Source organism: Schistocerca gregaria, chromosome 1 (genome assembly GCF_023897955.1).
Source record: "Schistocerca gregaria isolate iqSchGreg1 chromosome 1, iqSchGreg1.2, whole genome shotgun sequence".
Classification (NCBI taxonomy): domain Eukaryota; kingdom Metazoa; phylum Arthropoda; class Insecta; order Orthoptera; family Acrididae; genus Schistocerca; species Schistocerca gregaria.
The window spans coordinates 261822466-261850199 of record NC_064920.1 but is presented as its reverse complement, the minus strand read 5'-3'; the positions used below and the strand labels follow the sequence as shown (position 1 = coordinate 261850199).

The window sequence follows — 27734 nt, the reverse complement described above, 5'->3', positions numbered from 1 at the left end:
TGAGTGCTCATATCAGTGGATAATGTCTGTCTTTGTCTTTGTCTTAAAGATGTTCCTGACCCTCATGGTTCATACCGTCTTAGAGGCATACGAGATGCAATTATTCCTATGGAGCCTTAGAGAGCAGAAATAGAAGATGTCCACGGGATATCCTGGCACTCCATATCATATTTTCAAAGAGCATTGCAACATCAGGTACATTATATGCAAATGGCTGTTGCGAGTTGCTAAAAGCAAGGTCAGTGTGGGGAAGAGATATGACTGGAGCTGCAATGCAGAAGTTTGTTAGTTAACAATGCAGCTTGTGACATCTTAGGACCAAGTTTTCATTTCAAGGCTATCACAACTGGCACCATCATTCTAAATGTGATAGAACCTTTGTTGTACTAGCCAGATAAACCAGCGTAAGTGCTCCCAAGCTAGAACCTAACCTGTCTCAATGAGTGCTCGGAACTCATCTTTTTCTACACATTCGGCGAGCTTAAAGTAACTCAAAGCGAACACATTACTGCAGAGCACCACCACGTGCAGTAATATCGTAGTAATCGACGTTGCAGAGGTGTAATGGTGAGTGTCTCAGTTTCAGGCACTGGTGTGGCCTCAACTCTGCTTTGTGCAGCCTGTATCTATTTTAGACTGAAAACCACCCACTCAGCTAAACTCCCTGAAAACCAGTTTCCAATTGATCAGGTCAACCTTAGGAAGCAAAACTTAGTTAAGTAACCAGCCACTGAACATTGTGTTCCACGCTGGATTAGTATCAGGAGAATGAAAATGCATGGTGCACAGTTGTCAAGTTATGTGTTGTCGAGACCTTTTCCAGAGATCTAATGGTCTTCGACCTGATGGACCAGATCTTCCATGGAATGGAGGCATGTTGCACCACAACTCGACCTCTTCCAACATAACAACCACATGACTGACTCTGGAGATGTCATAACAAAATGATGTAAGAATCAACAGTACAGGGACCTGTTAGGTGTTTTTGCATAAGACACTCTAAGCGAATGATGTCATGGTTGCTCAATGGCCATGCCTTGTGCCTAGGTTGTATTGTGACTTACGAGAGAGAAGAACTGTCTTTGGGTAAACCATGGTGGACCAAGTTTGTAAGAATACTAACCATTTTAGGCAGGCAATATCAGTCATCGTCAGTAGCTACCTGTGAGGGGAGGTCTACGTCATTAAACGTCCAGAAATGGGAGTTCATAGAGCTGCTGCCGCCAGAGGCTCCCTGAACTAGCTGCAGAACTGCTACCTGCACTAAGTCTAATTTCCATCCAAAGTGGGCCACCTTCCTTGGGGGCGAGCTTTTAGTCCTTGGGCCACCTAGCTGCCCAGTCGCCATCGCCTTTGCTTCTGCCCATCATCACCTCAGCGTGCACAAGTAACCGGTATGAGCTGCCGCCATCTGCTGTGGGTTCCACTGTTTGATTCTGCGATCTGCAATGCTTCCTGCAATGGGCCGTTTACTGACAACATTATAATCATCGCCTAGTTTTTTAATGGCAGGTCCGCTTTCGTTATATCTAGTAGTCAATTCCGCATTATAAAGCGCGGGGGGGGGGGGGAGGGTGTTCGTATACTTTTGATCACATAGCGTACTGTCGTCCACAAGGAAGAAAGAGGAAACATTTTCTATTGCCTGAACGCCGGAGAGCTTTTATTCGTTACAGAATTCTCACATATTACAATAATATTTTCCGTGACTCCGCTACACTTCTTGTCTAGCCAGCTGTAGCATTCGGTGAGTCAGTACCATAGCCTTACCTGTTGCTGCCTAATTTAAGTTTGTTGGCACTTTTAGTGTGTTCTGCCTTCTCCTCTACACTCTTCCCCAGCGGATAAATTTATGAGGATCTCCATAACCTAATCTTGCCATCTTAAGTAAATCAATAAATAAACAAAGCAAGAAAACAATGTAGAATCGGAGTAGAGGGATCAGATGCATAAAAATCACAGACGTGACTGAAAAGGGCTGCGCACCTGTCCAGGATTGAGATTGATGCGCAGGTGATAGGCGCCCACTTCCCGCTCCAACAGCTGCTCGTACGTCAGGTTAAAGGTCACCTTTGTTTGGGCCTCCACATTCACAGACACTTGCACCACGTTAGAGTCTCGCGCGCTGCAATGGGAAGTAACTTTCAGATTATCCTTCAGAAAAGTTTATGTGTGAATGTAGACTAAATCACACAACTTTCTCCATGCACTATTACAGAGTTATTTGTTAGGCAGTTTTAATCCTGTATTGTTTTTTTACGTGTTCCATAGATAATAATCGTGACATATTGCTGTGGTGTAGAAAGTGTCGGTAGGTTCACAATTAAGATGGATTTCCTCTGTGGAAACATGACTACAACTTTGCCATTTACAAAACTCTTCTTCTTGATCTTATCTTAATCTACGACACAATTTAATTGAAGTACCTCAACCACATAGATACTGCCTAATCAGAAAACTAACTGAAAAGTAGTCGTTATCATGCAGAGATGGTTACAGTTTGTTCTTAAAAGATTTCATTATTTGTCAACACTTTTAATGCACAGGGAAGGTGACGAAATACATTTTGGCTGCCTAGTTTGCATCTCTGTGTGCGAAAGTAAGGTTAATTTATAGACAGTGCAGACTACCTCTATTCCTAGTACTATCCGCCATGTGGTTTGACAGTTTTCTCTTCGCCTTGAGACCACGCTGGAGAGGGCTGGTCGCGTTGAGTTCCTAATTACCTGTCCTCGCGCCAATGGCTTTGATAAAATTCCATACCTCTCCGCAGTGAGTCACGGAGCCAGGTCCTGTGATACTGCTCTAAATGATCCGTCCGTCGGATGGGGGCACTAAGCTTGGTGGTCCCCTTGTGCTTTTCGAGAAGAGTCGGCTATGTGCCGGCACACGACCTTCATCCATAACAACACAAAGCCAATACGGTCTGAATCGATACCTCGATCGTAGTCGGCGTCCCATAGCGTACTTCTTTGGTTTCTCGACTGCCACTTCGGCCGTTACGTTACCATGGGCACGGCGTCTTTTTCAGTGCACACTTTTATCACGGCGCCCATCTTAACCTTCATGTCGTCTAGGAAACGGCGTCGATTTTAAATTCTTACAAGAGAGCACTGCCTTGTAAACACACAATGGCGTGTATATATTTTGATGGTTATGTTTTTTTAAATGTAATTTTACCTTTCATTAACTCTTTATGTCATGGGCCGGTATGACACTATCAAATTCCTTTGTCAAACAACTTTGTCAAAGATATTTGATGGTGTAATAGGGAATTTTGTCAAATGTCGTCCAATATTTGATCAAATCTCGGGCCTCGCTGTAGATTTGATCAAAGAAGTCGCTTGTGTTCTGTTCACTGAAATGTGACATGTTACCACGTGGAGTGCTAGCATCGCTGCAGCCTTCTGTCGTCTGTAGTGTTTTTATAAACATTGCTGGTAAACACAATTTGTGTATACCGACAACTAAAAAATTAATAGAGATATATGAAGCTGATGAGGCGCTTTACAACGTGAGGCACCCTGAATACAAAAATACATTAAGAAGATTGGAGACCTGACCTCACCTGACCTAACCTAACCTAACCTAACCTAACCCTCTCCTGTAGCAAGGAATGGGAGAGTTACAGTGAGCCTGTCTTCTGCAGATGCAGATATAGCAGTTCTTAAGTGAGTTTTGTGCTTTGTGATATGAGGAAACACTTCACTGAGCACATACTGAAATGTATGCTCATCCATTCGTAAATAATTGATGCACGACTTGACGTCATCCACTATAAGCTCACGTAACAAGCTTTGTTGAATGCTTTTATCGTGTTGTCGTAAAACCCTCGGCTTCACGCAGGTACGTTTCCTTTCTTTCCGCCGCTACTCTCCCACATGGGCACACAGTACAATTGTGGTACAAGCAACTGCTGCAGTTAATAGCAAGTTATTGTTGTCAGCCATCTTGAACTTCTACGAAATATTTGATGGCAGTGTAATACCCCTTTTTAGCGCCACGTCAAAGATCTTTGCCAAATATATTTGACGAAAATTTGATCAAATCTTTGCTCAAATCTTTGGCAAAGAAATTTGATAGTGTAATACCGGCCATATCTACATGCATATAATTACCACTCTTTCATTTTATTCGTGTCGACAAAACATTGGTAAGAACGATGTGTTTATGTTTCACACCAATGTCAGTAGATTACATTGCTTCTTTTGTTATTTTATAAGTTTGCTTATTTTATTTTGTTTGACTACTTGCCTTATGCTTGATAATGTTTGACATCTTATGTACTCGCATGCGGGCTACTTACTGTGCAAATTCCATACAGCTCTTGTGAAACGTTCGACATTGGCTGGTGATGACGTGAGCCATAGTCAGCGCGCCGTAACTCTACAGCCAGAGTCAGTGTATGATCATATTATCACGGAATAGCCGAGAGCCGCAAGCACAGGCCATAGGGGTAAACGCTGTGGCCTTCTCTATTTTTATCACTCCATATACTGTATGTACTGTCTGTAATTTTCATTAGACCTTTTTTGTATCTTATTTTAAAGCCACATGTAACACAAGGAATACTGTTTGTGACTGTGCTATTCCTACCCTAGCAGGGCCAAAAATTCTGAAGATGGAATTTACACATGCCGAAATTAGATAATAAACGAATAGTATTGGGATCTTGACTGTTCATTCTAACTTCAGTACAGCACAGTTCACACAGTCGTCACAGTCATCTACATGTCACAGATACACGCTTGACACTTCATAACGGATCGAAAGAATGTAATAGCAAACCATCTCGACTAGGAGATTGTCATGAAAGGCGATGCAATCACGCATCTACTCCCTCAAGTTCATTTCTTGAGTGTGGGACTTTTGACTTTGAGTATTACATTCGTGGAGAGGTATAATCGTGTTATAAAAACGGATCTTGATGAAATGAACGCTTATTTCCCGACGTATTCAGGCACGAATAGGTGCGAAGCTGCAGCAATTAGCATTTTATAACCGTTCAGGATGACTGAAAGATCATCATACGAGTGTTTAGCGAAATATGTAGCATAAAGAAAAAAAATTAAGAAAGGAGTACGGGCAAATTTCTAGTATGACAACTTAGCTGACTGCCTTTAACGCCGCTGATTGGCTAGTAGCGCTCTAGTATGGTTTTAAATAGGCTCGTAAAACTTTGAATTTGCGTTCTGGAAATGGTTTGAATAGCCGACTCTTCTTTTAAAAGCATTTGTTACTTATAAGTATGTTCTCCAATCAAGCACATAATGACAAAAATCGTTGACAAGTTCCGTGTATGTTTCGCTTGTCTGCTTCGCAGTAAGAGTCCAACTACCGCTGTAGTTGCATCATAGAGTTTTCGACGATATTCTGTCATCCACTATGCTTATTGTTTGGGACTAGGTCTTTAGCCTGAATGTATACTGGTAGTATACATAGCTCTCAGTATTGCTATTTGTCCAGTTTTACCATTTATCAGCTATTTGTTTAAGCCTATTTAAGCTTATAGACTATGTACAGTTTAGATCAGGTGACTGTGTAGAAATTATGTATAAATAAAGAACCCCTGCGACTAGGCTGTTCCAAAATAATTCTGTATCACCATAGTTTTCGAGCACTTTCAGGCTCATCGTTACAGTAGGCAAACGTAAATTACATTTTTTTTTTTTTTTTTTTTTTTTAGTTTCGTGCTGAAAACTGGCTACGTGACAAGAAGATAGGAAGCAGATTAGTCTATAGCTATGAGTAACTGTGATGTGAGAAAAATGGATTCCGTTATTAAGGGGGACAGTGTTAGCGGCAATGTATTTAGTGTCCATATGTCAGCCTCCATTTTTATTTTCAGCCATAATGGCTATGTTTGTGCACCATGACTGTGTGGCATAATTATTTATTTCAAGTTTCTGCTACCAGTCACTTTCTATTTTATACTTAATCTAACACAATGCAACGCGTTTCGAACATGTTCTGTTCATCTTCAGGCGTTTATACATACATACATACATATAGAGAAATGTTAGTTAAAATGAACAGTCTTAAACTAGATTAATCTAGAACTCTTTGTCTATTGCTTTTTTACTGTAGCTGCTGGTGTGGCATTCGGGGGAAAGGATGGGGCAGAGTATGGCTAGAAATTGAAATCAGTGATGTCTTCTGCTTGTTTTCTTCCTTGTGGTTGACTATGTATATCGTAGCCTGTATAGGATACAGACAGATTGAAGAACATGTTCGATACGCGTCGTATTATGTTAGATTAAGCATAAAATAAAAACGTGACTGGTAGCAGAAATTTTAAATAAATAGTTATGCCACACAGTCACAGAGCACGAAAATAGCCATTACGGATGAAAATAATTATGATTCAACCAGCCAAGTTGTGAAAGTATTTCGTACATACAGAAATATTAGATTAAAGTTACTTAAAACATGTCTTGATATAAAATACAACAAAACCTGTCCATAAGAAAACATAGTACTTAAATATGTGAATATTAAGACTAACTGTAAATCTATCTTAACAGAACTTGATAAAACTAGAGGTGAGAATTTCTGGCTAAGATATGAAATAAAATGGTTATATAAAAAGAAACAAGACCTCAACCGATTAGCTTACAGCACCTATCTGGAATTAATATTATTAGCACATCCAGCACAGATCCCATTACTCCATGATATCCTTGGAAATATAATAAAAACACATATAATAAAATAAACAGCACTCATCAAAAGAAGCTTGACAGTTTGTGAAAGAGAAACAAGCTGCCTATGGATAAATACGTAAATAAGAATAGCAACCCCCCACAATTTTTCAACTAACATTGAATTCAGTCAGACAGAAATGACACTACTAAATAAGGGTTTGAAGCTTAAGATAAATCCAAGCATCAATCACAAAAATATAAAAGACATCATACGCTCATTAAAGATAGCCAGTGACTTTGCAAAACTTAATGACACTGAACAAACAGTACTAGGCCACAGTACAGAAACACATAACCACAAAAGCAACAAAAACAAACAACTTTGAAATAAACGTACTCCAGTCAATCAATAAGAAAGTACAAAACCATAATGCCTTGGCAATAAAATCTGATAAAGGTTGCACAACAGTTATTACGCTTAAGGATGATTATATACACAAAACACTAGAATTCTTTGCAAACAACCACATACTGGAAGTCCAAGTTGACCCCACACCAAAGTTTCAGGCTAAAATAAGAAAATACCTCAACAACAGTAACTTCCTTTTCGCTAAGAATGAAGTATGAGACCTAATTGTGATGAACCCAACAGCCCCCAGACTCAGAGCACAACCAAAAAGTCCATAAAACCAACACACATATCAGGCCTATTGTGAACTCAATTAATGACCCAGCCTACAAATTAATGAGAGAACTGAATGACATACTTGTAGGAAAATACACATTTGAAAAATGATATTCCATAAAGAACAGCTATGAACTTATTAACAGTTTGAAAGATTTGACAGTACTACCTCAAGCCTTGCTTCTATCCCTAGATATTGTTAACCTTTACAGCAGTATACCTGTATATGAAATAATTGAGATAAAAAGAGTGAGCCTATTGAGAAACAAGACAATGAGCATACCAGAAATCATTGAACTTGTAGATGAACATAATCTAGCGCTCTCATATAATTACTTCTCTTTTAACAATAAAATTTACGACCAAAGACTAGCAATGGGAAGCTGAAATATTTATCAACCATAAAGAAAAGAAAATTCTACTACTAAATGATAACATCACTAGCAAAGTTAAATTCAATAAGGGATATGTAGATGACACCCTCATTCTATTTGATGGCACAGAGGATGAAGTGACAAACCATTTTAACAAATTCAATAGCTGCATGAAAATTTTCAATTCACCCTTGAACAGAAGAAGACAACGCCATACCTTTTCAATGACATAAAAATATCAAAGCAGAACCAAAAGGTAGCTTTCAACGTTTACAGAAAACCTACTGGAATTGACACCACTATACCAAACTCCTCAACACATCCCTTCCCCCACAAAAAAGCTGCTTATAGATCAATGCTGTATAGAGCACACAAATTTCCACTTCAACATACAGAACTCCAAAAAGAAATAGGAACCATAACATATACTGCAATAAACAATGGATATGACCCTTCTCTAATTAATACCATGTCACAACAAATAAAAAATAATCTGAACAAACAACATCAAACCACACTCACAACTGACAGTGCCCCAGCAGTCAAAAATATAAAAATACCATATCTCGAAATAGTATCTGACAATTAGCAAGACTATTCAAAAACACACAAGTAAAAATCAGCTTCAGCACCAACAACAACCTAAGTAGGAATCTTATTCACAATATAAAACCACCAGATACAAGTCTTGATGCATCTGGAATTTACAAAATTACCTGCAGCCAATAATATAAGTATTATATCGGCCAAACAGGCAGAGATTTCAGAATTCGATTCAAAGATCATTTATACTGCTACAGGCTTGATAAATGTAACAAATCAGCAGTAGCAACTCAAGTTAAAGAAACAGGCCACCCTTTGAAAATCGAAGACAACCTCGAAATTTTACACAAAATAGGAAAATGTAAAAGAATGGATATCATGGAAGAAATGAAAATTTCATACACAACACAAAGCATAGAGAACATTCTTAACAAAATAAACGAATTCAAAAACTCAAAATTCTTCAACAGTCTTAAGCCGGTTCTAACTCGAATCAAGATATGTCAATGTAAATAACTGACGAAAAATCTGTCACTACCAAGAATATCTGCACAAAACCTCGATAATCGATACAGACTCTAATGCTACAGTCCGCCATCTTGTGTTGTGTGTGTAACATCGAAGCAATTTGTGCAGTGGATTACGTTGGCAATCAGTAACCAAATATAATGTGCAATAGTGTAATGTCAATCAACAGCTCCGCCATTAGACGAGTGATGTAAGTGAAGCAGAAATATGATGAAATTGTAAGTGATCAACTGTCATATAAAAGCCTTTCACACTATTTTCGTAACACATAACTGATGCAAATCTTGCTGCATCCTATACAGGCTGTGATATACTTAGTCAACCACAAGGAAGAAAACCAGAAGTCATCACTGATTTCGATTTATAGCCATACACTGCCCCTCTCCTTCCCCCTAAATGCCACACCAGCAGCTACAGTAATAAACAATGGACAAAGAGTTCTAGGTTAATCTAGTTTAAGATTGTTCATTTTAAGTAAAATTTCTCTGTATATATGTATGTATGTGTAAATGCCTGAAGATGAACAGAACATGTTCAAAACGCGTTGCATTTTGTTAGATTAAGCATAAAAATTGTTACCGGTAGCAGAAATTTGAAATAAATAATTAAGCCTCCATTTTAATTGCTTATTGGAGACAGAATAGTCATTTGTCACTACAAATACTGGGTGCCACGATAAGCCCGCCAAGTATTAACAGCGTTTTAGATCAATATATTTGCCCACAGATCAATTATACTATGGACACAGAAACCAGAGATCGTTTCTGAGAGAGATATGTTACCTTTTATAGAGGAGATCTTTGTAATATACGAGAGTTGTACAACGCATTTATGGTGACCAATACGTAGTCAACAGGCAGTTAAAATGAAAGGTGTCAGATGAATACTCATAACAATGTTGACCATCCTCGTACAGTAAATAATGGAATTCATTTCTCAGCACAACTTGACGTATAATTACCATTCGTGACAATACCCTAGAGTGTTTCCTATCTTATTACCACAGAGGCATACCACCGCGCTATGAAATTAAAGATGTAAAGCATGTGCTGCATGCCCCATCTGATGATGAACCTGAGAAGGCTCGAAAACTGGTTTATGGGAATAAAATAAACACTTAAAAAGTGACTAGACACAGCTTTCTGCATTTATATTCAACAACAGACTGTATTACAGGCTGACAACTGCTGGTCTTAGGTACCACGTGGACCAGGGACTTACCTGACGGCCACGTGCGCTGCTCCGCGACCCCTCGCCACCGCCTCATGGTATTCTCTGCGTGCCTCCTCTTTGCCCTTCACGTACGCGTGGTACGCTTTACCGTCCATCTCACTGAAACAACACTGGCGTCACAACTATTAATACCATGCAATGTATTGAAAGTTAGTAAGATTATAGACGAACATAGTGATAGTTGGATCATTACTTCGCAGAATTGCTTCGCCTTTAATCGGTAATGTACACTACTGGCCATTAAAATTCCTGCACCACTATGATGACGTGCTACAGACGCGAAATTTAACCGACAGCAAGAAGATGCTGTGATATGCAAATGATTAGCTTTTCAGAGCATTCACACAAGGTTGGCGACGATGGTGACACACACGACGTGCTGACATGAGAAAAGTTTCCAACAGATTTCTCATACACAAACAGCAGTTGACCGGCGTTGTCTGGTGAAGCGTTGTTGTGATGCCTCGTCTCATGAGGAGGAATGCGTTTCATCACGTTTCCGACTTTGATAATGGTCAGATTCTAGTCTATCGCGATTGCGGTTTATCGTATCGCGATACTGCTGTTCGCGTTGGTCGAGATCCAATGACTGTTAGCAGAATATGGAATCGGTGAGTTCAGGAGGGTAATACGGAACGGCGTGTTGGATCCCAAGGGCCTCGTATCGCTAGCAGTCGCGAAGACAGGCATCTTATCTGCATGGCTGTAACGGATCTTGCAGCCACGTCTTGATCCCTGAGTCAACAGATGGGGACGTTTGCAAGACAACTACCATCTCCACGAACAGTTTGACGACGTTTGCAGCAGCATGGGCTATCAGCTCGCAGACCATTGCTACGGTTACCCTTGACGCTGCATCACAGACAGGAGCGCATGCGATGGTGTACTCAACGACGAACCTGGGTGCATGAATGGCAAAACGTCGTTTTTCGGATGAATACAGACTCTGCTTACAGCATCATGATGGTCGCATCCGTGTTTGGCGACATCGCAGTGAACACACATTGGAAGCCTGTATTCGTCATCGCCATACTGGTGCATCCCCCAGCGTGATGCTATGGGGTGCCATTGGTTACATTGGTTACACGCCTTGGTCACCTCTTGTTCGCATTGACGGCACTTTGAACAGTGGACGTTACATTTCAGATGTGTTACGACCCGTGGCTCTACCCTTCATTCGATCACTGCGAAACCCTACATTACCGCAGGATAATGCACGACAGCATGTTGCAGGTCCTGTACAGGCCTTTCTGGATACAGGAAATGTTCGACTGCTGCTAGCGCCAGCACATACTCCAGATCTCTCACCAATTGAAAAGGTCTGGTCAAAGGTGGCCGAGCTACTGGCTTGTGGCAATACGCCAGTCACTACTCTTGATGAACTGTGGTATCGTGTTGAAGCTACATGGGCAGCTGTACCTGTACACGCCATCCCAGCTCTGTTTGACTCAATGATCATGCGTATCAAGGCCGTTATTACGGCCAGAGGTGGTTGTTCTGGGTACTGATTTCTCAGGATCTATGCACCCAAATTGCGTAAAATGTCAGTTCTAGTATAATCTATTTGTCCAATGAATACCAGTTTATCAACTGCATTTCTTCTTGGTGCAGCAATTTTGATGGCCAGTAGTGTGATTAAATGCTCCCATCCTCATCACAGACTGTGTTAAGTCGCTACACGTCGGCACGGATAATAAAAATACAATCCGCATCTGCACGTTTCTAGTCCATACCCACAAGCCTGTTGTTACAAGTTTTGTGAAGCCCTCTAGTCTGAACGGTTGGTTGGAGATCTGGCAGTATGTTAATGCTTGGACTGAAGTTTCGTCAGCTGAAATCGGACTTTATAAATCGAATTCCAAAGACTAAGAACGTAGCGACAAATCATGACCTGAATTCAATGGTCTCTCATGTTCTTGATACGTTCCTTAAGTTACAATTTTCCATCGCGACTATCTCGACAGATATTGTGAAGTTTTCTGTACAATATTTCTATCAACATTGGCAAGTCAAAAGAACTCCAGTTACCAGGTGTCACCACATAATATTAAATGTTCTTCAAGTCGTTGAAATGAACATTAATTAATCATCAGGTTAAATAATGTTAAAATGATATCCTCTCTTTGTACTAAGCGTTATATTGTGCACTTGCAAAACTATCTAAGAGAAAAATTAATAACATGAATGATGCTATGTCGAAAGTTACATTGTACTTCATACACAAATAGGGGCATACCAATAAGCAAATACCCCAATGTGTGACATATGCACAGAAGTACGACGTACTCCTGTCCACATGAACCTGTGATGTATTACAATTTAAAATAAAACTGAAAGCTTGAGATACGTGTTTAAAAATGAACCAGGTGTTGAAATTGGCCGATCGCATAGATAATAAAAAGAATACACCTTACTTGGATCACGTTTTTATTATTAAAATGGATGGAGTGTCTTAGAACAGCCTTAATATAGTTTTGTGGCAGCTGTTGATAGTTACATAAGTGTTCACTGTTAGTTTAAACAAAACACGGTAGAAGTAGGATGTAAATGGAGCTTTGTAGAAAATCAGTAAATCGCCGCGTCGCCATCTTTAGCCTTTCTAAATGTCAACAATGCAGCTGCCACCTCCGCGCATTTCTCATTCAGGCCAATGAGCTACAATGCGTTCCTGTCGGTATTAATAAGGACTTTAGCGATAAAAATACACGGAAATCGTAGTACTGACTAGTTTGTAACTTTAAACCACAACGTAATTAATGTTACAGACATCTACTGGTGGACCCAAGGATGTCTGCAGTGGTTCACGGTTGTATCCGCAAAATGAATATTACTACCGGCCGGGGGTGGCCGAGCGATTCTAGGCGCTTCAGTCTGGAACCGCGCGACCGCTACGGTGGCAGGTTCGATGTGTGTGATGTCCTTAGGTTAGTTAGGTTTAAGTAGTTCTAAGTTCTAGGGAACTGATGACCGCAGAAGTTAAGTCCCATAGTGCTCAGAGCCATTTGAACCATTTGAATATTACTACAGATATACGACAAACGTATCTGCGGATTTCCACAGTCGTACAGACCTCTGTCAATCGACACCTTACGTGCACTGTGGTAACTTTTCCTTGATAAAATACACTAAAATTAGACTTGTCCCATGCATAAAATGTGCTAGGTCGACTGTTATGCTGTGGTCCAAGCGATAAATTGCACGGTTTTGGCCAGTCTAAGACGATGTTGTTGCAGTGGGCCGGGGGATGGTGATGCGTTTGTGCATATAATTCGATGTAATGTCAGCACCTGAGAAGAATGTGCACCGCAGGAATGCGTAGCTAGTCGGGTGTGTTTTGTGACTCACTTTGTAGCTGAAAAGTATGCACTGTTCTAAAAACCTATAGATATGGTACAGTGGTCAGCACACTGGACTCGCATTCCAAAGGACGTCTGTTCAACCTCGCGTCTGTAGTCTTGATTTAGGTTTTCCTTAATTTCACTAGATCGCTTCAGGCCACTGCCGGTATGGTTCCCTTGAAAGGGCACGGTCAAATTCCTCCCGGATTCTTTCCTAATCTGAGCATGTGCTCCGTCTCTAATGACCTCGTTGTCGACGTGACGTCAAACCCTAATCTCCTCCTCCTTCCCCTCCTCCATTGTTCCATGCAAATACATTTTCAAGAATACAATGGCGTCAAAATTGCGACTGCGAACTGACGAGATTCGAGTGCTGTAAGTATTATAATTCGCCTCTTATTCTCAGCATACTGAAGCTTTCACAACAACAATGGTCACATTGTTCATTTGTGTGTCCACGGTATGTACAGCTAAAGTTTAAACAGTTTATTAATATTGGCTCTGTGCATACAACACTGAAAGTATTTTTTTCGTCATGACACGCGTTTCGCTTTATGCATTTAAAACTTCGCCGACTCGTAGGGCTTTCTCGTTATTTTCTTGTTTACAACACGAATGTCACGTGTGTATGTTCGTTTTACTAAAATTTTCCCTATTCACACTGGTGCTTGAATAAAGAAGTAAATCGAAAAGTCAGTTTACAAATGGTGAACAAAGAAAAACAGCAGAACAAGGTTAACACTGGAGTCTACTTATAAGGCAGTATTTTCATATGGCTAGTATCGCAGCATCTTGGAGAAGTGCGTGAGGAGAGGAACTGTTTTCCACTGCCGGACTAGGGACGGGAAAACCGACTTGTTAAAAAAGATACCGGTATTTCAGTTCTGAATAACTGGTATTTTTGGGTGTTTGTTTAGTCTCGTTTACAACAGATGCAATTTAACAACCGTTGATTCATAATATACGAGGGTAATCCCAAAAGTAAGGTCTCCTATTTTTTTTAAAAGTACATAGACACGTCTATTTGTACAATGGTTTACATCAGTTTACAGCTTGAACATTTAGCTATTTTTCCACAAAATCGCCATTTCTGTCGATGCATTTTTTAGGCGCTGTGGCAGTTTTTGTATTCCTATGTCATACCAGCTCGCCACCATGCTGTTCAGAAAGTTATGAAACTCTTCTTTCACCTCGTCGTTGGAGCTGAATCGCTTTCCGGCCAAATGTTCTTTTAACCTAGGTAACAGGTGATGGTAACAGGGCGCCAAGTCAGGACTATAGAGTGGGTGGGTGATTATGTTCCACTGAAACTGTTGCAGGAGAGCAACGGTTTGCCGAGCGATGTGTGGGCGAGCGTTGTCATGGAGAATGTGTACGCCCTTGCTCAACATTCCACTTCTCCGGTTCTGAATTGCCCGTTTGAGTATTTGCTGAGTCCCACAGTACCTATCAGCATTAATTGTGGTCCCAGCTATTCAGCTCCGACGACGAGGTGAAAGAAGAGGTTCAAAACTTTCTGAACAGCATGGCAGCGAGTTGGTATGACATCGGCATACAAAAACTGCCACAGCGTCTACAAAAACGCATCGACATAAATGGCGATTATGTCGAAAAATAGCTATATATGTATTGAAGCTGTAAACTGACGTAAACCATTTTAGAAATAAACAGGTCTATGTACTAAAAAAATAGACCTTAGATTTGGGATTACCCTCGTACTATAAAAATAGAAAGTAGCTGATATCCTGCCAGTGTCAGCGTAATATGCCTTTATTTGCATCTAATCCTTGAAAACAGGCAAATTAACACAAAACATAGTGTGGTTGAACCTCAGTTTTCACCCCTTAACGCTATTCGTAATGCTCAAATAGTGGTTCGATCTCCGGTTACAATATGATTTTTGAGCAGAGTTTGATTCTATGTATCTTGAAACTGAGAAAGCCAACATTTTTCAGTCTTTGTTCAGTTTCTACCTTTACTACAGAAAACAACAAGAATAAAGAACCGAAAAGAAGTAATCATCCGTTCTTCTCTTTACACGCAGTATGTAGCAAAAACGACGGGGACCATCCAAGGCGCAGAAGCGAGCGGCGTTGGCATCTTTTGCTGCTTCAGTGGACTCACATGACGAAGCCAGAGATGAATGCCTTGTCTGGCAGAACGGCGTCAAAGGTTATCTCTTGAGGGCGCCGCGCTGGGTTGGCCACTCTGGTGGTCATCAGCGTCTTGGCGTACCGGTTGCGAACCTCGGAGAAGACGCGTACGCTGTAAACATCGGGTCGACGAAACCCCTGGAAAACAAAGACAAAAGTAACGATTAACTTCTGCAATCTGGTGCTTCTTATGTTACGAAGGGTAGTCAGAAGGCTTTATTATCACACTGAAAGAGCAAATTTACATAACTAATTTGTCTGCAGGTCCAAGTCTGCTAACCAGGTACACATTGAAATCTCTATGTCACAATATGGTAGCACACCGTAGATAAACCAAAACATAATAGCGCTGTCCGTTGTTAAAGTGAAGCAGCTGCATCCGAAAATGCTGCAATAATCAGTGCTGCTTTGGTAAAGCTATACGTCAGCAATGTATAGTTTATAAAGCATGTTGATAAATGACGACAACGAAGTGGTAAACCGTCTCTCTGTGTCGACCAGATAGTCGCTGGAGAAGTGGAGACAGTGGTGCTGGAAGTCCAGCGTATCACAATCGAGGTGATACCGGGAAAAGTCAGGTGTCAGATTTCAACTTCTCGCATGGAATTTTGAACAGGACGAACTTCGCCAGCTGCTGAGTTCCGCGAATATAGAAGGCTATTCAAAAGGCCCGCGAAACGAAGAGAGGTGTAGACATGCAGCTCTGTTAGAACTATCCAGATGACGTGTTTAGCCGCCGACTCACTGCAGTGCTTGAGTGCTGCTTGTCACCGAGTGACAAGGCGAAAGTAATGCTGTGTTCTTTTTTTTGGGAGGGGGGGGGGGATGGGAGGATTGCCACGAAGTCCTCTCAAGGGGTGTATCCTCGCAGGTGCGTACTACCGAAATTTCCTGACGAGGTTACCGGGGGATGTCCAAATTCCGCACGCAAATTAGTCAAAAAACAGCAAATGTGGGAGATAGCTTATAAAGTACTGAAACTTCGTAAAAATACTCATATGAGTACAGTAGTAAGAAACATAAAAGCTTCTTCCTCCCACCCTCCCCCGCCCTTATGGAAGATCAGACTATCTTTTGCCCCCACCACAAGTAAATTTCTTCTGTTATTTTTTTAAATTATGCACAAAAAGGTTCATTTTAGAAGGTAACCGTAATTACAGTTAATACTTCTCGATAAATTCTACACAAAAAGGTTTGGTGCATATTTTAAGCTATACAAATAGTTAAGAATAGTTAGGGAAGAGTGTGATTAGTTATGTAAATGAAAAAAGTATATGTTAATATTTCGTATATTTTGAACATGATCAAATTTATTGTTTCTTTAGTACGAGGCTGTTGATAAAATATCGATATATCGTTATGTCTATATTTTTCCAAAAAATTTCGACATATACTAACGGCAGTCTTTTCCGAATATGGATATATATATAGTGGCGATATTGCTTTTATATACTATACTTCTTCCGTAATTTTGGATAAATAATTGAATTTGTTCTTTTGAAATTGTAGTAGAACATAATTTTATTTTCATTGTGTGGAGGAGTCATACTACTTTTTGAGCTTTCATCACTTTCTTTCTTTCTCTTTAACTATGTGAAATAAGTATAGATGGCACAATGAAGATTTTTGAGACTTCAACTGCTATGTCGCTGGCGTTTGCAGAAATGAAAAAAACAAGGAAGTCGACATGAGGTTTTCCAGACAAATCCGGTATGTGACGAAACCGAACGACGGACACATCGGACACCTTTTATTGTGCCACATACCTGCAGTTATCATGGTTAGCAAAGAAGTTATCGCCAAGTGTGAACGTGCATCGTTTTCATTTCAATTCTTGCTATGAGGGGGATAAGCAGGCTGCTAGCTAGTTGATGTACAGAATGTTGTTGTTGTTGTTGTGGTCTTCAGTCCTGAGACTGGTTTGTTGCAGCTCTCCATGCTACTCTATCCTGTGCAAGCTTCTTCATCTCCCAGTACCTACTGCAACCTACACCCTTCTGAATCTGTTTAGTATATTCATCTCTTGGTCTCCCTCTACGATTTTTACGCTCCACACTGCCCTCCAATACTAAACTGGTGATCCCTTGATACCTCAGAACATATCCTACCAACCGATCCCTTCTTCTAGTCAAGTTATGCCACAAACTCCTCTTCTCTCCAATTCTATTCAATACCTCCTGATTAGTTACGTGATCTACCCTTCTAATCTTCAGCATCCTTCTGTAGCACCACATTTCAAAAGCTTCTGTTCTCTTCTTGTCCAAACTATTTATCGTCCACGTTTCACTTCCATACATAGCTACACTCCATACAAATACTTTCAGAAACGACTTCCTGGCACTTAAATCTACACTCGATATTAACAAATTTCTCTTCTTCAGAAACGCCTTTCTTGCCATTGCCAGTCTACATTTCATATTCTCTCTACTTCGACCATCATGAGATATTTTGATCCCCAAATAGCAAAACTCCTTAACTACTTTAAGTGTATGATTTCCTAATCTAATTCCCTCAGCATCACCAGACTTAATTCGACTACATTCCACTACCCTCGTTTTGCTTTTGTTGACGTTCTTCTTATATCCTCCTTTCAAGACACTGTCCATTCCGCTCAACTGCTCTTCGAAGTGCTTTGCTGTCTCTGACAGAATTACAATGTCATCGGCGAACCTCAAAGTTTTTATTTCTTCTCCTTGGCTTTTAATATCTACTCCGAGTTTATCTTTTGTTTCCTTTACTGCTTGCTCTACATACAGATTGAATAATATACAGAATATTTAATAATAAATCAAAACTTAAATATAAAGCTCTAGAACTGGCAGTATATCTACAATGTGCAGCCGACTTTTTTTCCGTTACATCGATATTTTTTCCGTCAATATATCTTTATGGCGGTCGCTCTTTCGAGATTTCGAGGGTCATTTTGATATTGTTTAAAATATAGATATATCGGATTACCTATATTTTTAAAATTATTAATAGTTATAGTTCAGTATTGCTAACATAGGAGTTAGGCGCCCAACGATGAAAACAGCCAGTTCCCTTTCACTGAGCGAGCCCCTACGACTGTCCTTGCCGTTTCCCGCTATACGTCTCCAGTTTAATACAGTTTGCATCGTGTAGTTACGTAAGCCATGTGAGACAGTTCCGGTATTGTTTCTTCTTACTATCTTTTCTGTAGAGTCAGGGAAGAATAACACTGTGGTCTATCACTGGTTTCATCTGCGCTAAATCTATTCCGGAAAGAGAGCTGTCAAAAGTGAAGAAAGGGTGGAAACTTTGACTCGTCTCGGCAAGGAACGGAAGGATGAGGTTCATACTCTTCTGTAAATGTAGAAATGATTGAAGTGAATAAAGGTATGTCGACGTGAAAGTATCAAGCGGCATAATACAAAAAAACTAATTAACCGGAAAGCTGCACAAGTAGACGACAGAAGTTTAAGTTCGTCTTCCTCTTATCCATTCAATTTCAAAGAGGACTGTTTCATATGTGCTGAAAAAGTGACAGATCTTGAAGGACAAAACTGCTCCACAAACTATTATATGTAGAACTTGAAGAGTGTTGGGGTTGTTTCACATGGAAGAGGTTTCACAGACAGTGTGTTGAATAGTTGTATTTGTGATATACCAAAAGGCCGTCACATGTGTTAAGCAAAGGAACAGTCCTGCAGTGTACATCTGTCTCCAGTTATCAGCATTCTGACTGAGAAGTGGGAAGACAGAAATTCATGAAAAAATTCTTAAAATAGTTCACTTATGGCTGCAACAACAATCTCCAGTTTTGTACATGAAACAGCAGTATTCAGTAACATCTGAGTTAGTCGCTTCTGAGGACGTAAACCGCTACGAAGTTGTGTGCGTTGGAGAATAAGTTCTTCGAACAATAGGAACTTATTCTATAAAATAATCGGTCCAGTATAGATAGGGCATGGTGCACGTCAACTATCGGACTTGACAGAGGATAATGTAAACGATTCAGTCACCCGATGACTTACAAGCTTGCTTCGCGTACTACTTGTCTAGTATGCCAAATTCTGTTTGATAGCAGTGGAAGCAAGAGAAAAAAGAAACAAATCTTCATTGTACAGTCTTTTCAGTTAAGTACCTAGAAGGAGTATTGAATAACAAAGCGAAGTTCTTTGTTAGAGATGGAGGGTTTTGAGACATTTAGGAAATCTTAATATCCTATATTCACTGACATTATAAACAAAATGTTATGGTTGTATTTAAAAGGTATTCTGAAAGTAGTCTAAATACAAAACCATTTTCATAGTAATAGACGTTTTCGATAAATGAACCAGTTTTAGTAAAAATTGAAAAGGCACAAAATTTGAATTAAGGCTTGACGGAGGGGAATGCTCACCTGCTAGGGGAGGGAGCTTCTCTGTTTCTTACTACTACAAACTGTATGAGTGTTTCCCAAAGTTTCAAAACTTTATTAATCGTTTCCTCTACTTTTTCCAACGAACCAGCTTATTCTGCACAAGACACGATCACACATTCTGCTTCTTTCAGTAATCAAAATGTGGTTATCCAGACATCGTATCCAGCTACTTCTCCCTCTCTCCTTATACGAAGAAACCATTGCGTGTCAAGCATTTCCAGAATGACGACGACGTAGATTTCGTAGTGGAGCGTTTCCTAAACTGTCGGAATGCTGATTCCTACAACCAAGGTCTCCACCATGTCAGTCATCGTTTGGGAAAATTGCTTCACTGCAGGATGAATATGTCATCATCTTTCATGGTCGCAGCTCCATTTTTTCAGAGTTATTATAGCTTCATGGCTACTCTTAGTATAAGCCGTAATACTGACACGGCATAATAAAATTGTACTCACAAAGAGGAGAGAAAAATATGTTACATGTATATCGCCCCAGAATCGTTTTCGCTCTATTTTAGAACTAGTTTCCTAAACATTTTGTAGTATATTAATATTTAGAAACACAATGGAATAAAATGTACTAGAATGACACGTGAAACTCTTTCCGCCTTGAAATATTCAAGATGTCGTCTTTGTTAGATCTGGTTGACTGTTTGTTAAATCCTAGATGTTTCCACCAACGCTGAAAACAGGATGCGTTCTTATAGGTACTTCATCTGTTTTACTAGAAGATGCGCTTTTGTCACTGCGGCGAAACATTTAATTAATGCACCAGGAAGCTCATCCTCTTTTCAGCATTAATATGTATCGGTTTCTAAGTAACACACGCAGTGACAGATGTATTGGAAGGGGCAGACCAATTCTCTGGTCTCTTCTCTGAAGGTAAATCCACTAGCCTTTCAAGCACCTGAACGCTCTTGTACATCAAAGTCCGGTACAAGATTCAAAGAGTCTTTGTGCGCTAATGAAAGACTGTGATATCATGGGCACTGCATTAGCGCATTCGGGATGCAATATGAAGGTAGACTGCTGCGTGGGTTAATAGCCACAACAAACATCAAGCAAGCTTTATGGCTGTACTTCACATGTTTTGATATCGGTGGAAATTCAATGTGGATCGTTGTGAACTCTCTACCATTTTCTAGATCAAACTAGTAGCACCACTTCTCATACATGCTATGTTTATTTGTCGCCTGTTTTTATTTGGCGCCTGTTTTCGTCTTCATTGTTGTTTCACCTGTCTTTCACCCCTCTACAAGGCCGTGGTGGGCTATCGGCAGTTAACATTCAGTGGAAAAACTTTCAGTTACATAAGTTTATTGAATTTGATTCAAGTGTGAGATACTTACACGTGTTTTTATATTAAAGTAATTATTTTCTTTGATGCTATCTAAAAAAATATTGCTGCTGACTTCCGTGCTCGTTTGTAAACAGAAACAGAAGAGAAAGGAGGAAAATCTTAGAAAAGAAGCACTGTCCATAAATTGGTTTTGGAAGGACCTACAATGGAAAAGGATAGAGCTACGAGAGGGTAGGTTAGAGGTTTTGTAAGGTTCTAGGATGTGGGTGTAAATAAAGGGTTAGGGGGGGGGGCTGTGATGTGAAGATCCGATGGAGACAATGCCATGTAATGTATAAAAAGAAAAGTGATGGGGAAATTTGGAGGGAAAGGAAAGTTGGGAGGTTTGGGGGAAGACATGATGTGCAGTAGGATGGAACCAAAGAGTTGTTGCTGGGTTGTAACTCGTCTTAGGTGCGATCTAGGACTCAAGCCCTGGACAGCTTTGTAGCGTTGCTTCAGCACCACTCCCATCAAGATTAATAAATGAAAATAAAAACTAAAATATCCAGGCAAATGTTTTGTGATATGACTTACTTAATAGCAAGAAAAAAGTTAGGTTTGGGAAGCACTTGAAGTACTGCAGATTGACATGTACAGCAGATGAGACTGTCATAAGTCAATGGCGCAAGAAGTCCACTGAGTTAAATTCCACCAGGCAGATATTCTGTGCTATCATTTAAAATTCCAAGATTCTAAGCTGAACATTGAGCTTTAAATTCTCAATCAGCATACTAGTTTCTGTACGTTATTTTGACATCATTTAATGACGTGTCAAATATTGCTCTAATCTACATTTTGCTTACTTGTAGACAAATTGTTTCAAAAAATATTTCACTGTTGTTGCTTTTTTCACTTTTTTATATGTCGACTACTATTACTAAAAGAATATGGATCAGGAAAAATAGAGAAGATTCAATTTATGTTGTGATTTGATTTTTGTGACATTTCATTTACACAGGCAGGAGCACTGTGGCTCAAATATTTCAGTTTTCCCTCAAATAAATAAATAAGTTTTTCTTAACTACCATGATTACTTACAAGCAGTAAAATACTAATTTTACAAAACTTGGCCTCATGCTGGTCAATTTAAGAAACCATTTTTCGTTTTCTCGTTGCTCGTTTAAGTAGAAACACTCTGACAAATTTCTCCCTCATTGGACTATTTAAGTTTTTCTTAATTAAGCTGATTACTTTCAATCATTTAAATCTTTGTTTGCAGAACTTGAATTCACACTGGCGACTTCGATACCCCATTTGCCCATTTCACGCCCTTCGTTTGGCTATGAAATTTTGGACTAATATCAGTTGTTGAATTTCTAAGGAGAATTGACCACAAAGTTGTGTATATCGGTATCATGTAAAAAGCTCGGATGGTTGACTGCTATCGATGATCGAAAACGTTATAGCAACTCTATCAATATTTTCTGCATTTTTTCAGATAAATTAGAGCGGAAAGATCGCCCTTTGCCCTTAATCGTTCAGTATCTGGTCTCGTAATGTACAGTAGATATTTCGATAATAGCATTTTTCAGCTTTTAGGGAATTGGAAAGAAAGCCAGTGTGCACTCGCTATGTCAGCCAGGGGGCCTCATCCGAAATATGGAACATGCATGGTGCAATAATCTGATTGTCGTAGCTCACATTGGCACCAACGACGTCCGAGTTACGGATTCTGAGGCTATCCTCATTTCATACAGGCTACTATCGGAGGCTAAAGAAAAATCAAGACACTTTCATAGGATTTGTCGACCTGGGAAAAGCGTTCGACAATATAAAATGGTGCAAGCTGTTCGAGATACTGAAAAAATTATGGGTAAGCTATAGGGAGAGACGGGTCATTATCAATATGTACAACAACCAAGAGGGAATAGTAAGAGTGGACGATCAAGAACGAAGTGCTCGTATTAAGAAGGGAGTAAGACAAGGCTGTAGCCTTTCGCCCCTACTCTTCAATCTGTACATTGAGGAAGCAAAGATGGAAATAAAAGAAAGGTTCAGGAGTGGAATTAAAATACAAGGTGAAAGGATATCAATGATACGATTCGCTGATGACATTGCTATCCTGAGTGAAAATGAAGAAGAATTAAATGATCTGCTGAACAGAATGAACAGTCTAATGAGTACACAGTATGGTTTGAGAGTAAATCGGAGAAAGACGAAGGTAATGAGAAGTAGTAGAAATGAGAACAGCGAGAAACTTAACATCAGGATTGATGGTCACGAAGTCAATGAAGTTAAGGAATTCTGCTATCTAGGCAGTAAAATAACCAATGACGGACGGAGCAAGGAGGACATCAAAAGCAGACTCGCTATGGCAAGAAAGGTATTTCTGGCCAAGAGAAGTCTACTAATATCAAATACCGGCCTTAATTTGAGTAAGAAATTTCTGAGGATGTACGTCTGGAGTACAGCATTCTATGACAGTGAAACATGGACTGTGGGAAAACCGGAACAGAAGAGAATCGAAGCATTTGAGATGTGGTGCTATAGACGAATGTTGAAAATTAGGTGGACTGATAAGATAAGGAATGAGGAGGTTCTACGCAGAATCGGAGAGGAAAGGAATATGTGGAAAACACTGATAAGGAGAAGGGACAGAATGATAGGACATCTGCTAAGACATGAGGGAATGACTTCCACGGTACTAGAGGGAGCTGTAGAGGGCAAAAACTGTAGAGGAAGACAGAGATTGGAATACCTCAAGCAAATAATTGAGGACGTAGGTTGCAAGTGCTTAACTGAGATGAAGAGGTTAGCACATGGGAGGAATTCGTGGCGGGCCGCATCAAACCAGTCAGTAAACTGATGACCCCCCCCCCCCCCCAAAAAAAAAACTAAAAAAAATCGGAGGTGATGGAGGTTGCTGGTCTTGCAAGTGGCGTGCAAGCAGAACTCACAGTTGGCAGCATTGCTCCCTGAGCTGATTGAGTTCCCTTGGTTTGTAGCTGAGTGGAGGGTTGCAAACTAATGTTGGCGATAGTCCCCCATCTGCCAAACGACTCAAACGTCATAAACACCTTGCACAAGAGGTGCCACATTTATCGATAGCGCAAGGAAGTCTGACATTAAACAGTGAACTGTGTGTGGATCACTCCTGAGTTGGCTAACTAGACGAAACATTGATTTTATTACTTCAAACCCACAACAAAATAAATGACTCCATAGGGAATGAGAATGGGTGTCACTGAAAAAATTAATAACAAGGAACTACAGTATCACAAAGAGCTTTATTAACTAATATCAAGTTCAAGAGAGAACAAACATATAAACTTCAACTGTGTAACATTTCATTAACATGATCTCAGGTTGGTTGGCAATAGACTTGGGGAACCTAACTGGATTTACGTTTAGATGAGACTGGCTACTGTGAGTGGAAGGATGCCAATATAGGCAAGCACACACTGCTCTATCGTTCCATTGATTGGTCTCTCGTGTCAAGATACAGTTAAGCATATAGTAGACACTGGGAATGACTACTGCAAGTACAAGGTTGGTATGAAAAGAGATGGTCGTGAAAATTATTGAGAAGCTTCTGTATTTGCAGAATCTGCGCAACTTTACCGATATAGCTGGCGAAAGACGAGATACTGTCATCTGCGCGCAGACGCTGTCAGAGCGTCGTACTGCGGCACATGATCCTATGTTCACCGGTGATTGTCTCATGTCCACGAAAATATGAAGTTTCGTCCGGGTGTCGGGACGTGTTTACAACTAACTGAAATCTCCATATAAACATAAGAGCTCTAGCGACTGTACTCCATGACGGACGAGAGGCAAGTCCCTGCCTCTCCGTTTTGCTCAAAACCTTCCGAAAAACAGCTCCTACCCCGATATTCTCCAATAAACCTGTCATGGTCCAGCAGTTGTTACTGAGCCAATCGTATTTTACAGCAAGGAGACCCGATCTTTCTCAATCAGTCACTGCAGTGCAATACACATTCTGTTCTTCGAAAAAACAGCACACAATGCCTGGAGGTCCTGCGGCCAAACCTCCGGCGCATTTAACAATATAAGGAAAGATTCCTAGTGCAAACAAGCTTCGTCTCGTCCATAAAACGATTTAGTGGGCGCCGGGGCACGGTGGCATCTAAGAAACGCGACATCTGGAGACATTCGTCGTTCCAAGGTATGCTGTTCTTGTAACAAACACATTAGCAGGGCGCTACCCCGACATCGCTTCACCCGGACCCGCACACAAATAAGGAGACCAGGCTCCCTCACTGCGTCCACTCACTAACAAAGCGGTTACGCCGGCGCCAGGATGTCCTGCGTCGCCGGTTTCTAAAGAAGTGTCATTTCGCATTCATCCACGGCGCTGCCACCCTCTTTATTGGCCAACAGCAGAGCGAGGTTTACCGTTAAGCCCGGTCCACACGCAACGATCTGTCTGTGCAGACATTGGCGCAGATGTATGTACGCTGCAAATGTGGTGTGTTCACTCGACACAAACCTCAATCTACTACTCGCTCGTCATCTGTCGGTGTAGAAAAGAAATACCAGTGGCAAGCGACTAAGCTCGCTGTAAACGTCAAAAATTTAATTCAGTTCTTTTGAAATATAGAAATGGAGGATTTTCTGTTGTGGTCTGTGTTCGCAACTTGTGTTGCAAAAAACATTCAGACTAACCGCAGGAAACAGAGAAAGCAGTCAAAATGGTGTAGACAGTGGCCGCTAAAGCGAAAGCAGTTTTCGCACGTAAATTTACTGCGAGATTTGCAGGGCGAACCTTAAGAAAGCCAAGCAGATCAAAATACCAGAGCCGCTGAAAGAAAAGGTGTTCTTGTATGATGATGAAGTCATGAAGCAAGTTTGAATGTAACAGCTCTTTCTTCCTTTTTAATGAAGGCGACATCAAGGGACTATTTTAACAAATTAGTTACGAGCAGTCTCAAATTTTCTGGACCTTTTCATCCTTCGGTTTCTCTTTTCGTTTGAAAGACTTCTGTTGGTTCGGAATTTTGGGGAAAATTATTTTTGGGAAAATTATTTTTGTGGGGGAAATTTGACTCTCAGATTTACCAGCCCATTGAGTATGCACAGAAATGGCCTGTCATGGCAGTCGTTTGGCCTATTATCTCTTCTACAGTTCGAATCTTTGAATATATTTAATTTTAATTAAATATATCCTAACTCGTAAGGATTCAACGAAGCAGTCGTTGAGACCTCCTCATGTGTGTCCGTGAGAACTAGAAAAGTCTTCGAGTCACTCTGTGGCTAATTGCCAGTTCCTGATACAGTGGTTGGAGAAAAGTATAGCTGCACCCACGAGATTCAAATGGTTCATATGGCTCTGAGCACTATCGGACTTAACATCTATGTTCATCTGTCCTCTAGAACTTAGAACTACTTAAACCTAACTAGCCTAAGGACAACACACAACACCCAGCCATCACGACACCCACGAGAAATGCAAGCTTGAACATAAATGCAGACCTGTTGTATGTTACCATGAACGGTGGCTGTGCAATGTCCTCAGTTAAAAGTGTCAATCGTGGGCAGAACCGTATTATGTGTAGTTGTAAATGCATTGTGTCGGAGCTACGTGAATTCTGAAGTGGGAAAATTATTGATACTCTTATGTTGAGTGCTTCGTAGCCAGGTTTGTGAGCGTTGGGTTGATCTGAGATTCTGTTATTCTGCGCAACAGATTAATCTGAGATGTAACCTTTACCCTGTGGCTCCTGCAAGTTGTTATTTCCACCCCCACATTACTACAGAAGTCAGACAGACGCTCCTAACGTTCTAAAGAGAAATGCCTGAAAAACTTTCAGCAATAAATAACTTCTGGAGTCGTCCGCTGTAAGGAAATCACACAAAAATTAACAAAATTTCTTACTTAACTAGTGGGATACTTGAGTACTGGAGTAGTGCTAGTTAGTGTAAGAAAAACATGAAACCAACGAAAGTTATTATTTATTTTGCAAAAATTCTGAGAAATCGCAATGGCACTTTTAGGTGTGAATTGAACAAGTTAGATCCTGGTTCTTTTCGGAATGTGAAGTTACCTCTCAAGGATAGGATTCGCTAATGGAAATTTCTATACAAAGTTTAAGATTGTTGTTGATTGGCAGAATGGCTGAGAGGTGCACCTACTCAACTTGAATAATTATCCATTAGAATATTGCCAGGTACGGTTGAGGCTGTCGCATGTGAAATGCAGTGAAGTGTACTGTTGTGGAGGAAATATGAGGCTCGAAATAGCTGTAGCGCACAATACCGTAAGCTGCTATGATTGCTGTCTGCGCCGCTCGCTGCTGACAAATAAGATAACTCTCGTTCTATCTGGATTGACCTTCGCCAGTCAAACTCTCCCCTACACCTTGATGAAGTCAAGGATTCCTATTCGCCCGTAGTCTAACTACCGGCGTGGTACACCGGTCAGATAACCAGTCCACCGTGATGCCACTCAAAAATTAGCTCGCAGGCGTTTAACTATAACTCTGTCCTCTCGCACCACACAATAAGTGTGTCGGCCAACACAGTGAACAACGCTTAATCGCAAGGACTCAAT

At 40.4% G+C, this 27734-nt stretch overlaps 1 protein-coding gene across 1 annotated transcript in view; it reads right to left on the bottom strand.

Annotated features, from left to right (window-relative positions):
• The window catches only part of LOC126339781 (inter-alpha-trypsin inhibitor heavy chain H4-like), a 196220-nt gene that overhangs the window by 118904 nt on the left and 49582 nt on the right, over positions 1-27734 (bottom strand). The window contains exons 2-4 of the mRNA XM_050001661.1: positions 15470-15636; positions 9996-10106; positions 1987-2125 (exon numbers count right to left, since the gene is read on the bottom strand). Of these exons, the coding sequence (XP_049857618.1) occupies positions 1987-2125; positions 9996-10106; positions 15470-15636 (417 nt within the window). The remainder of the gene's footprint in view (positions 1-1986; positions 2126-9995; positions 10107-15469; positions 15637-27734) is intronic.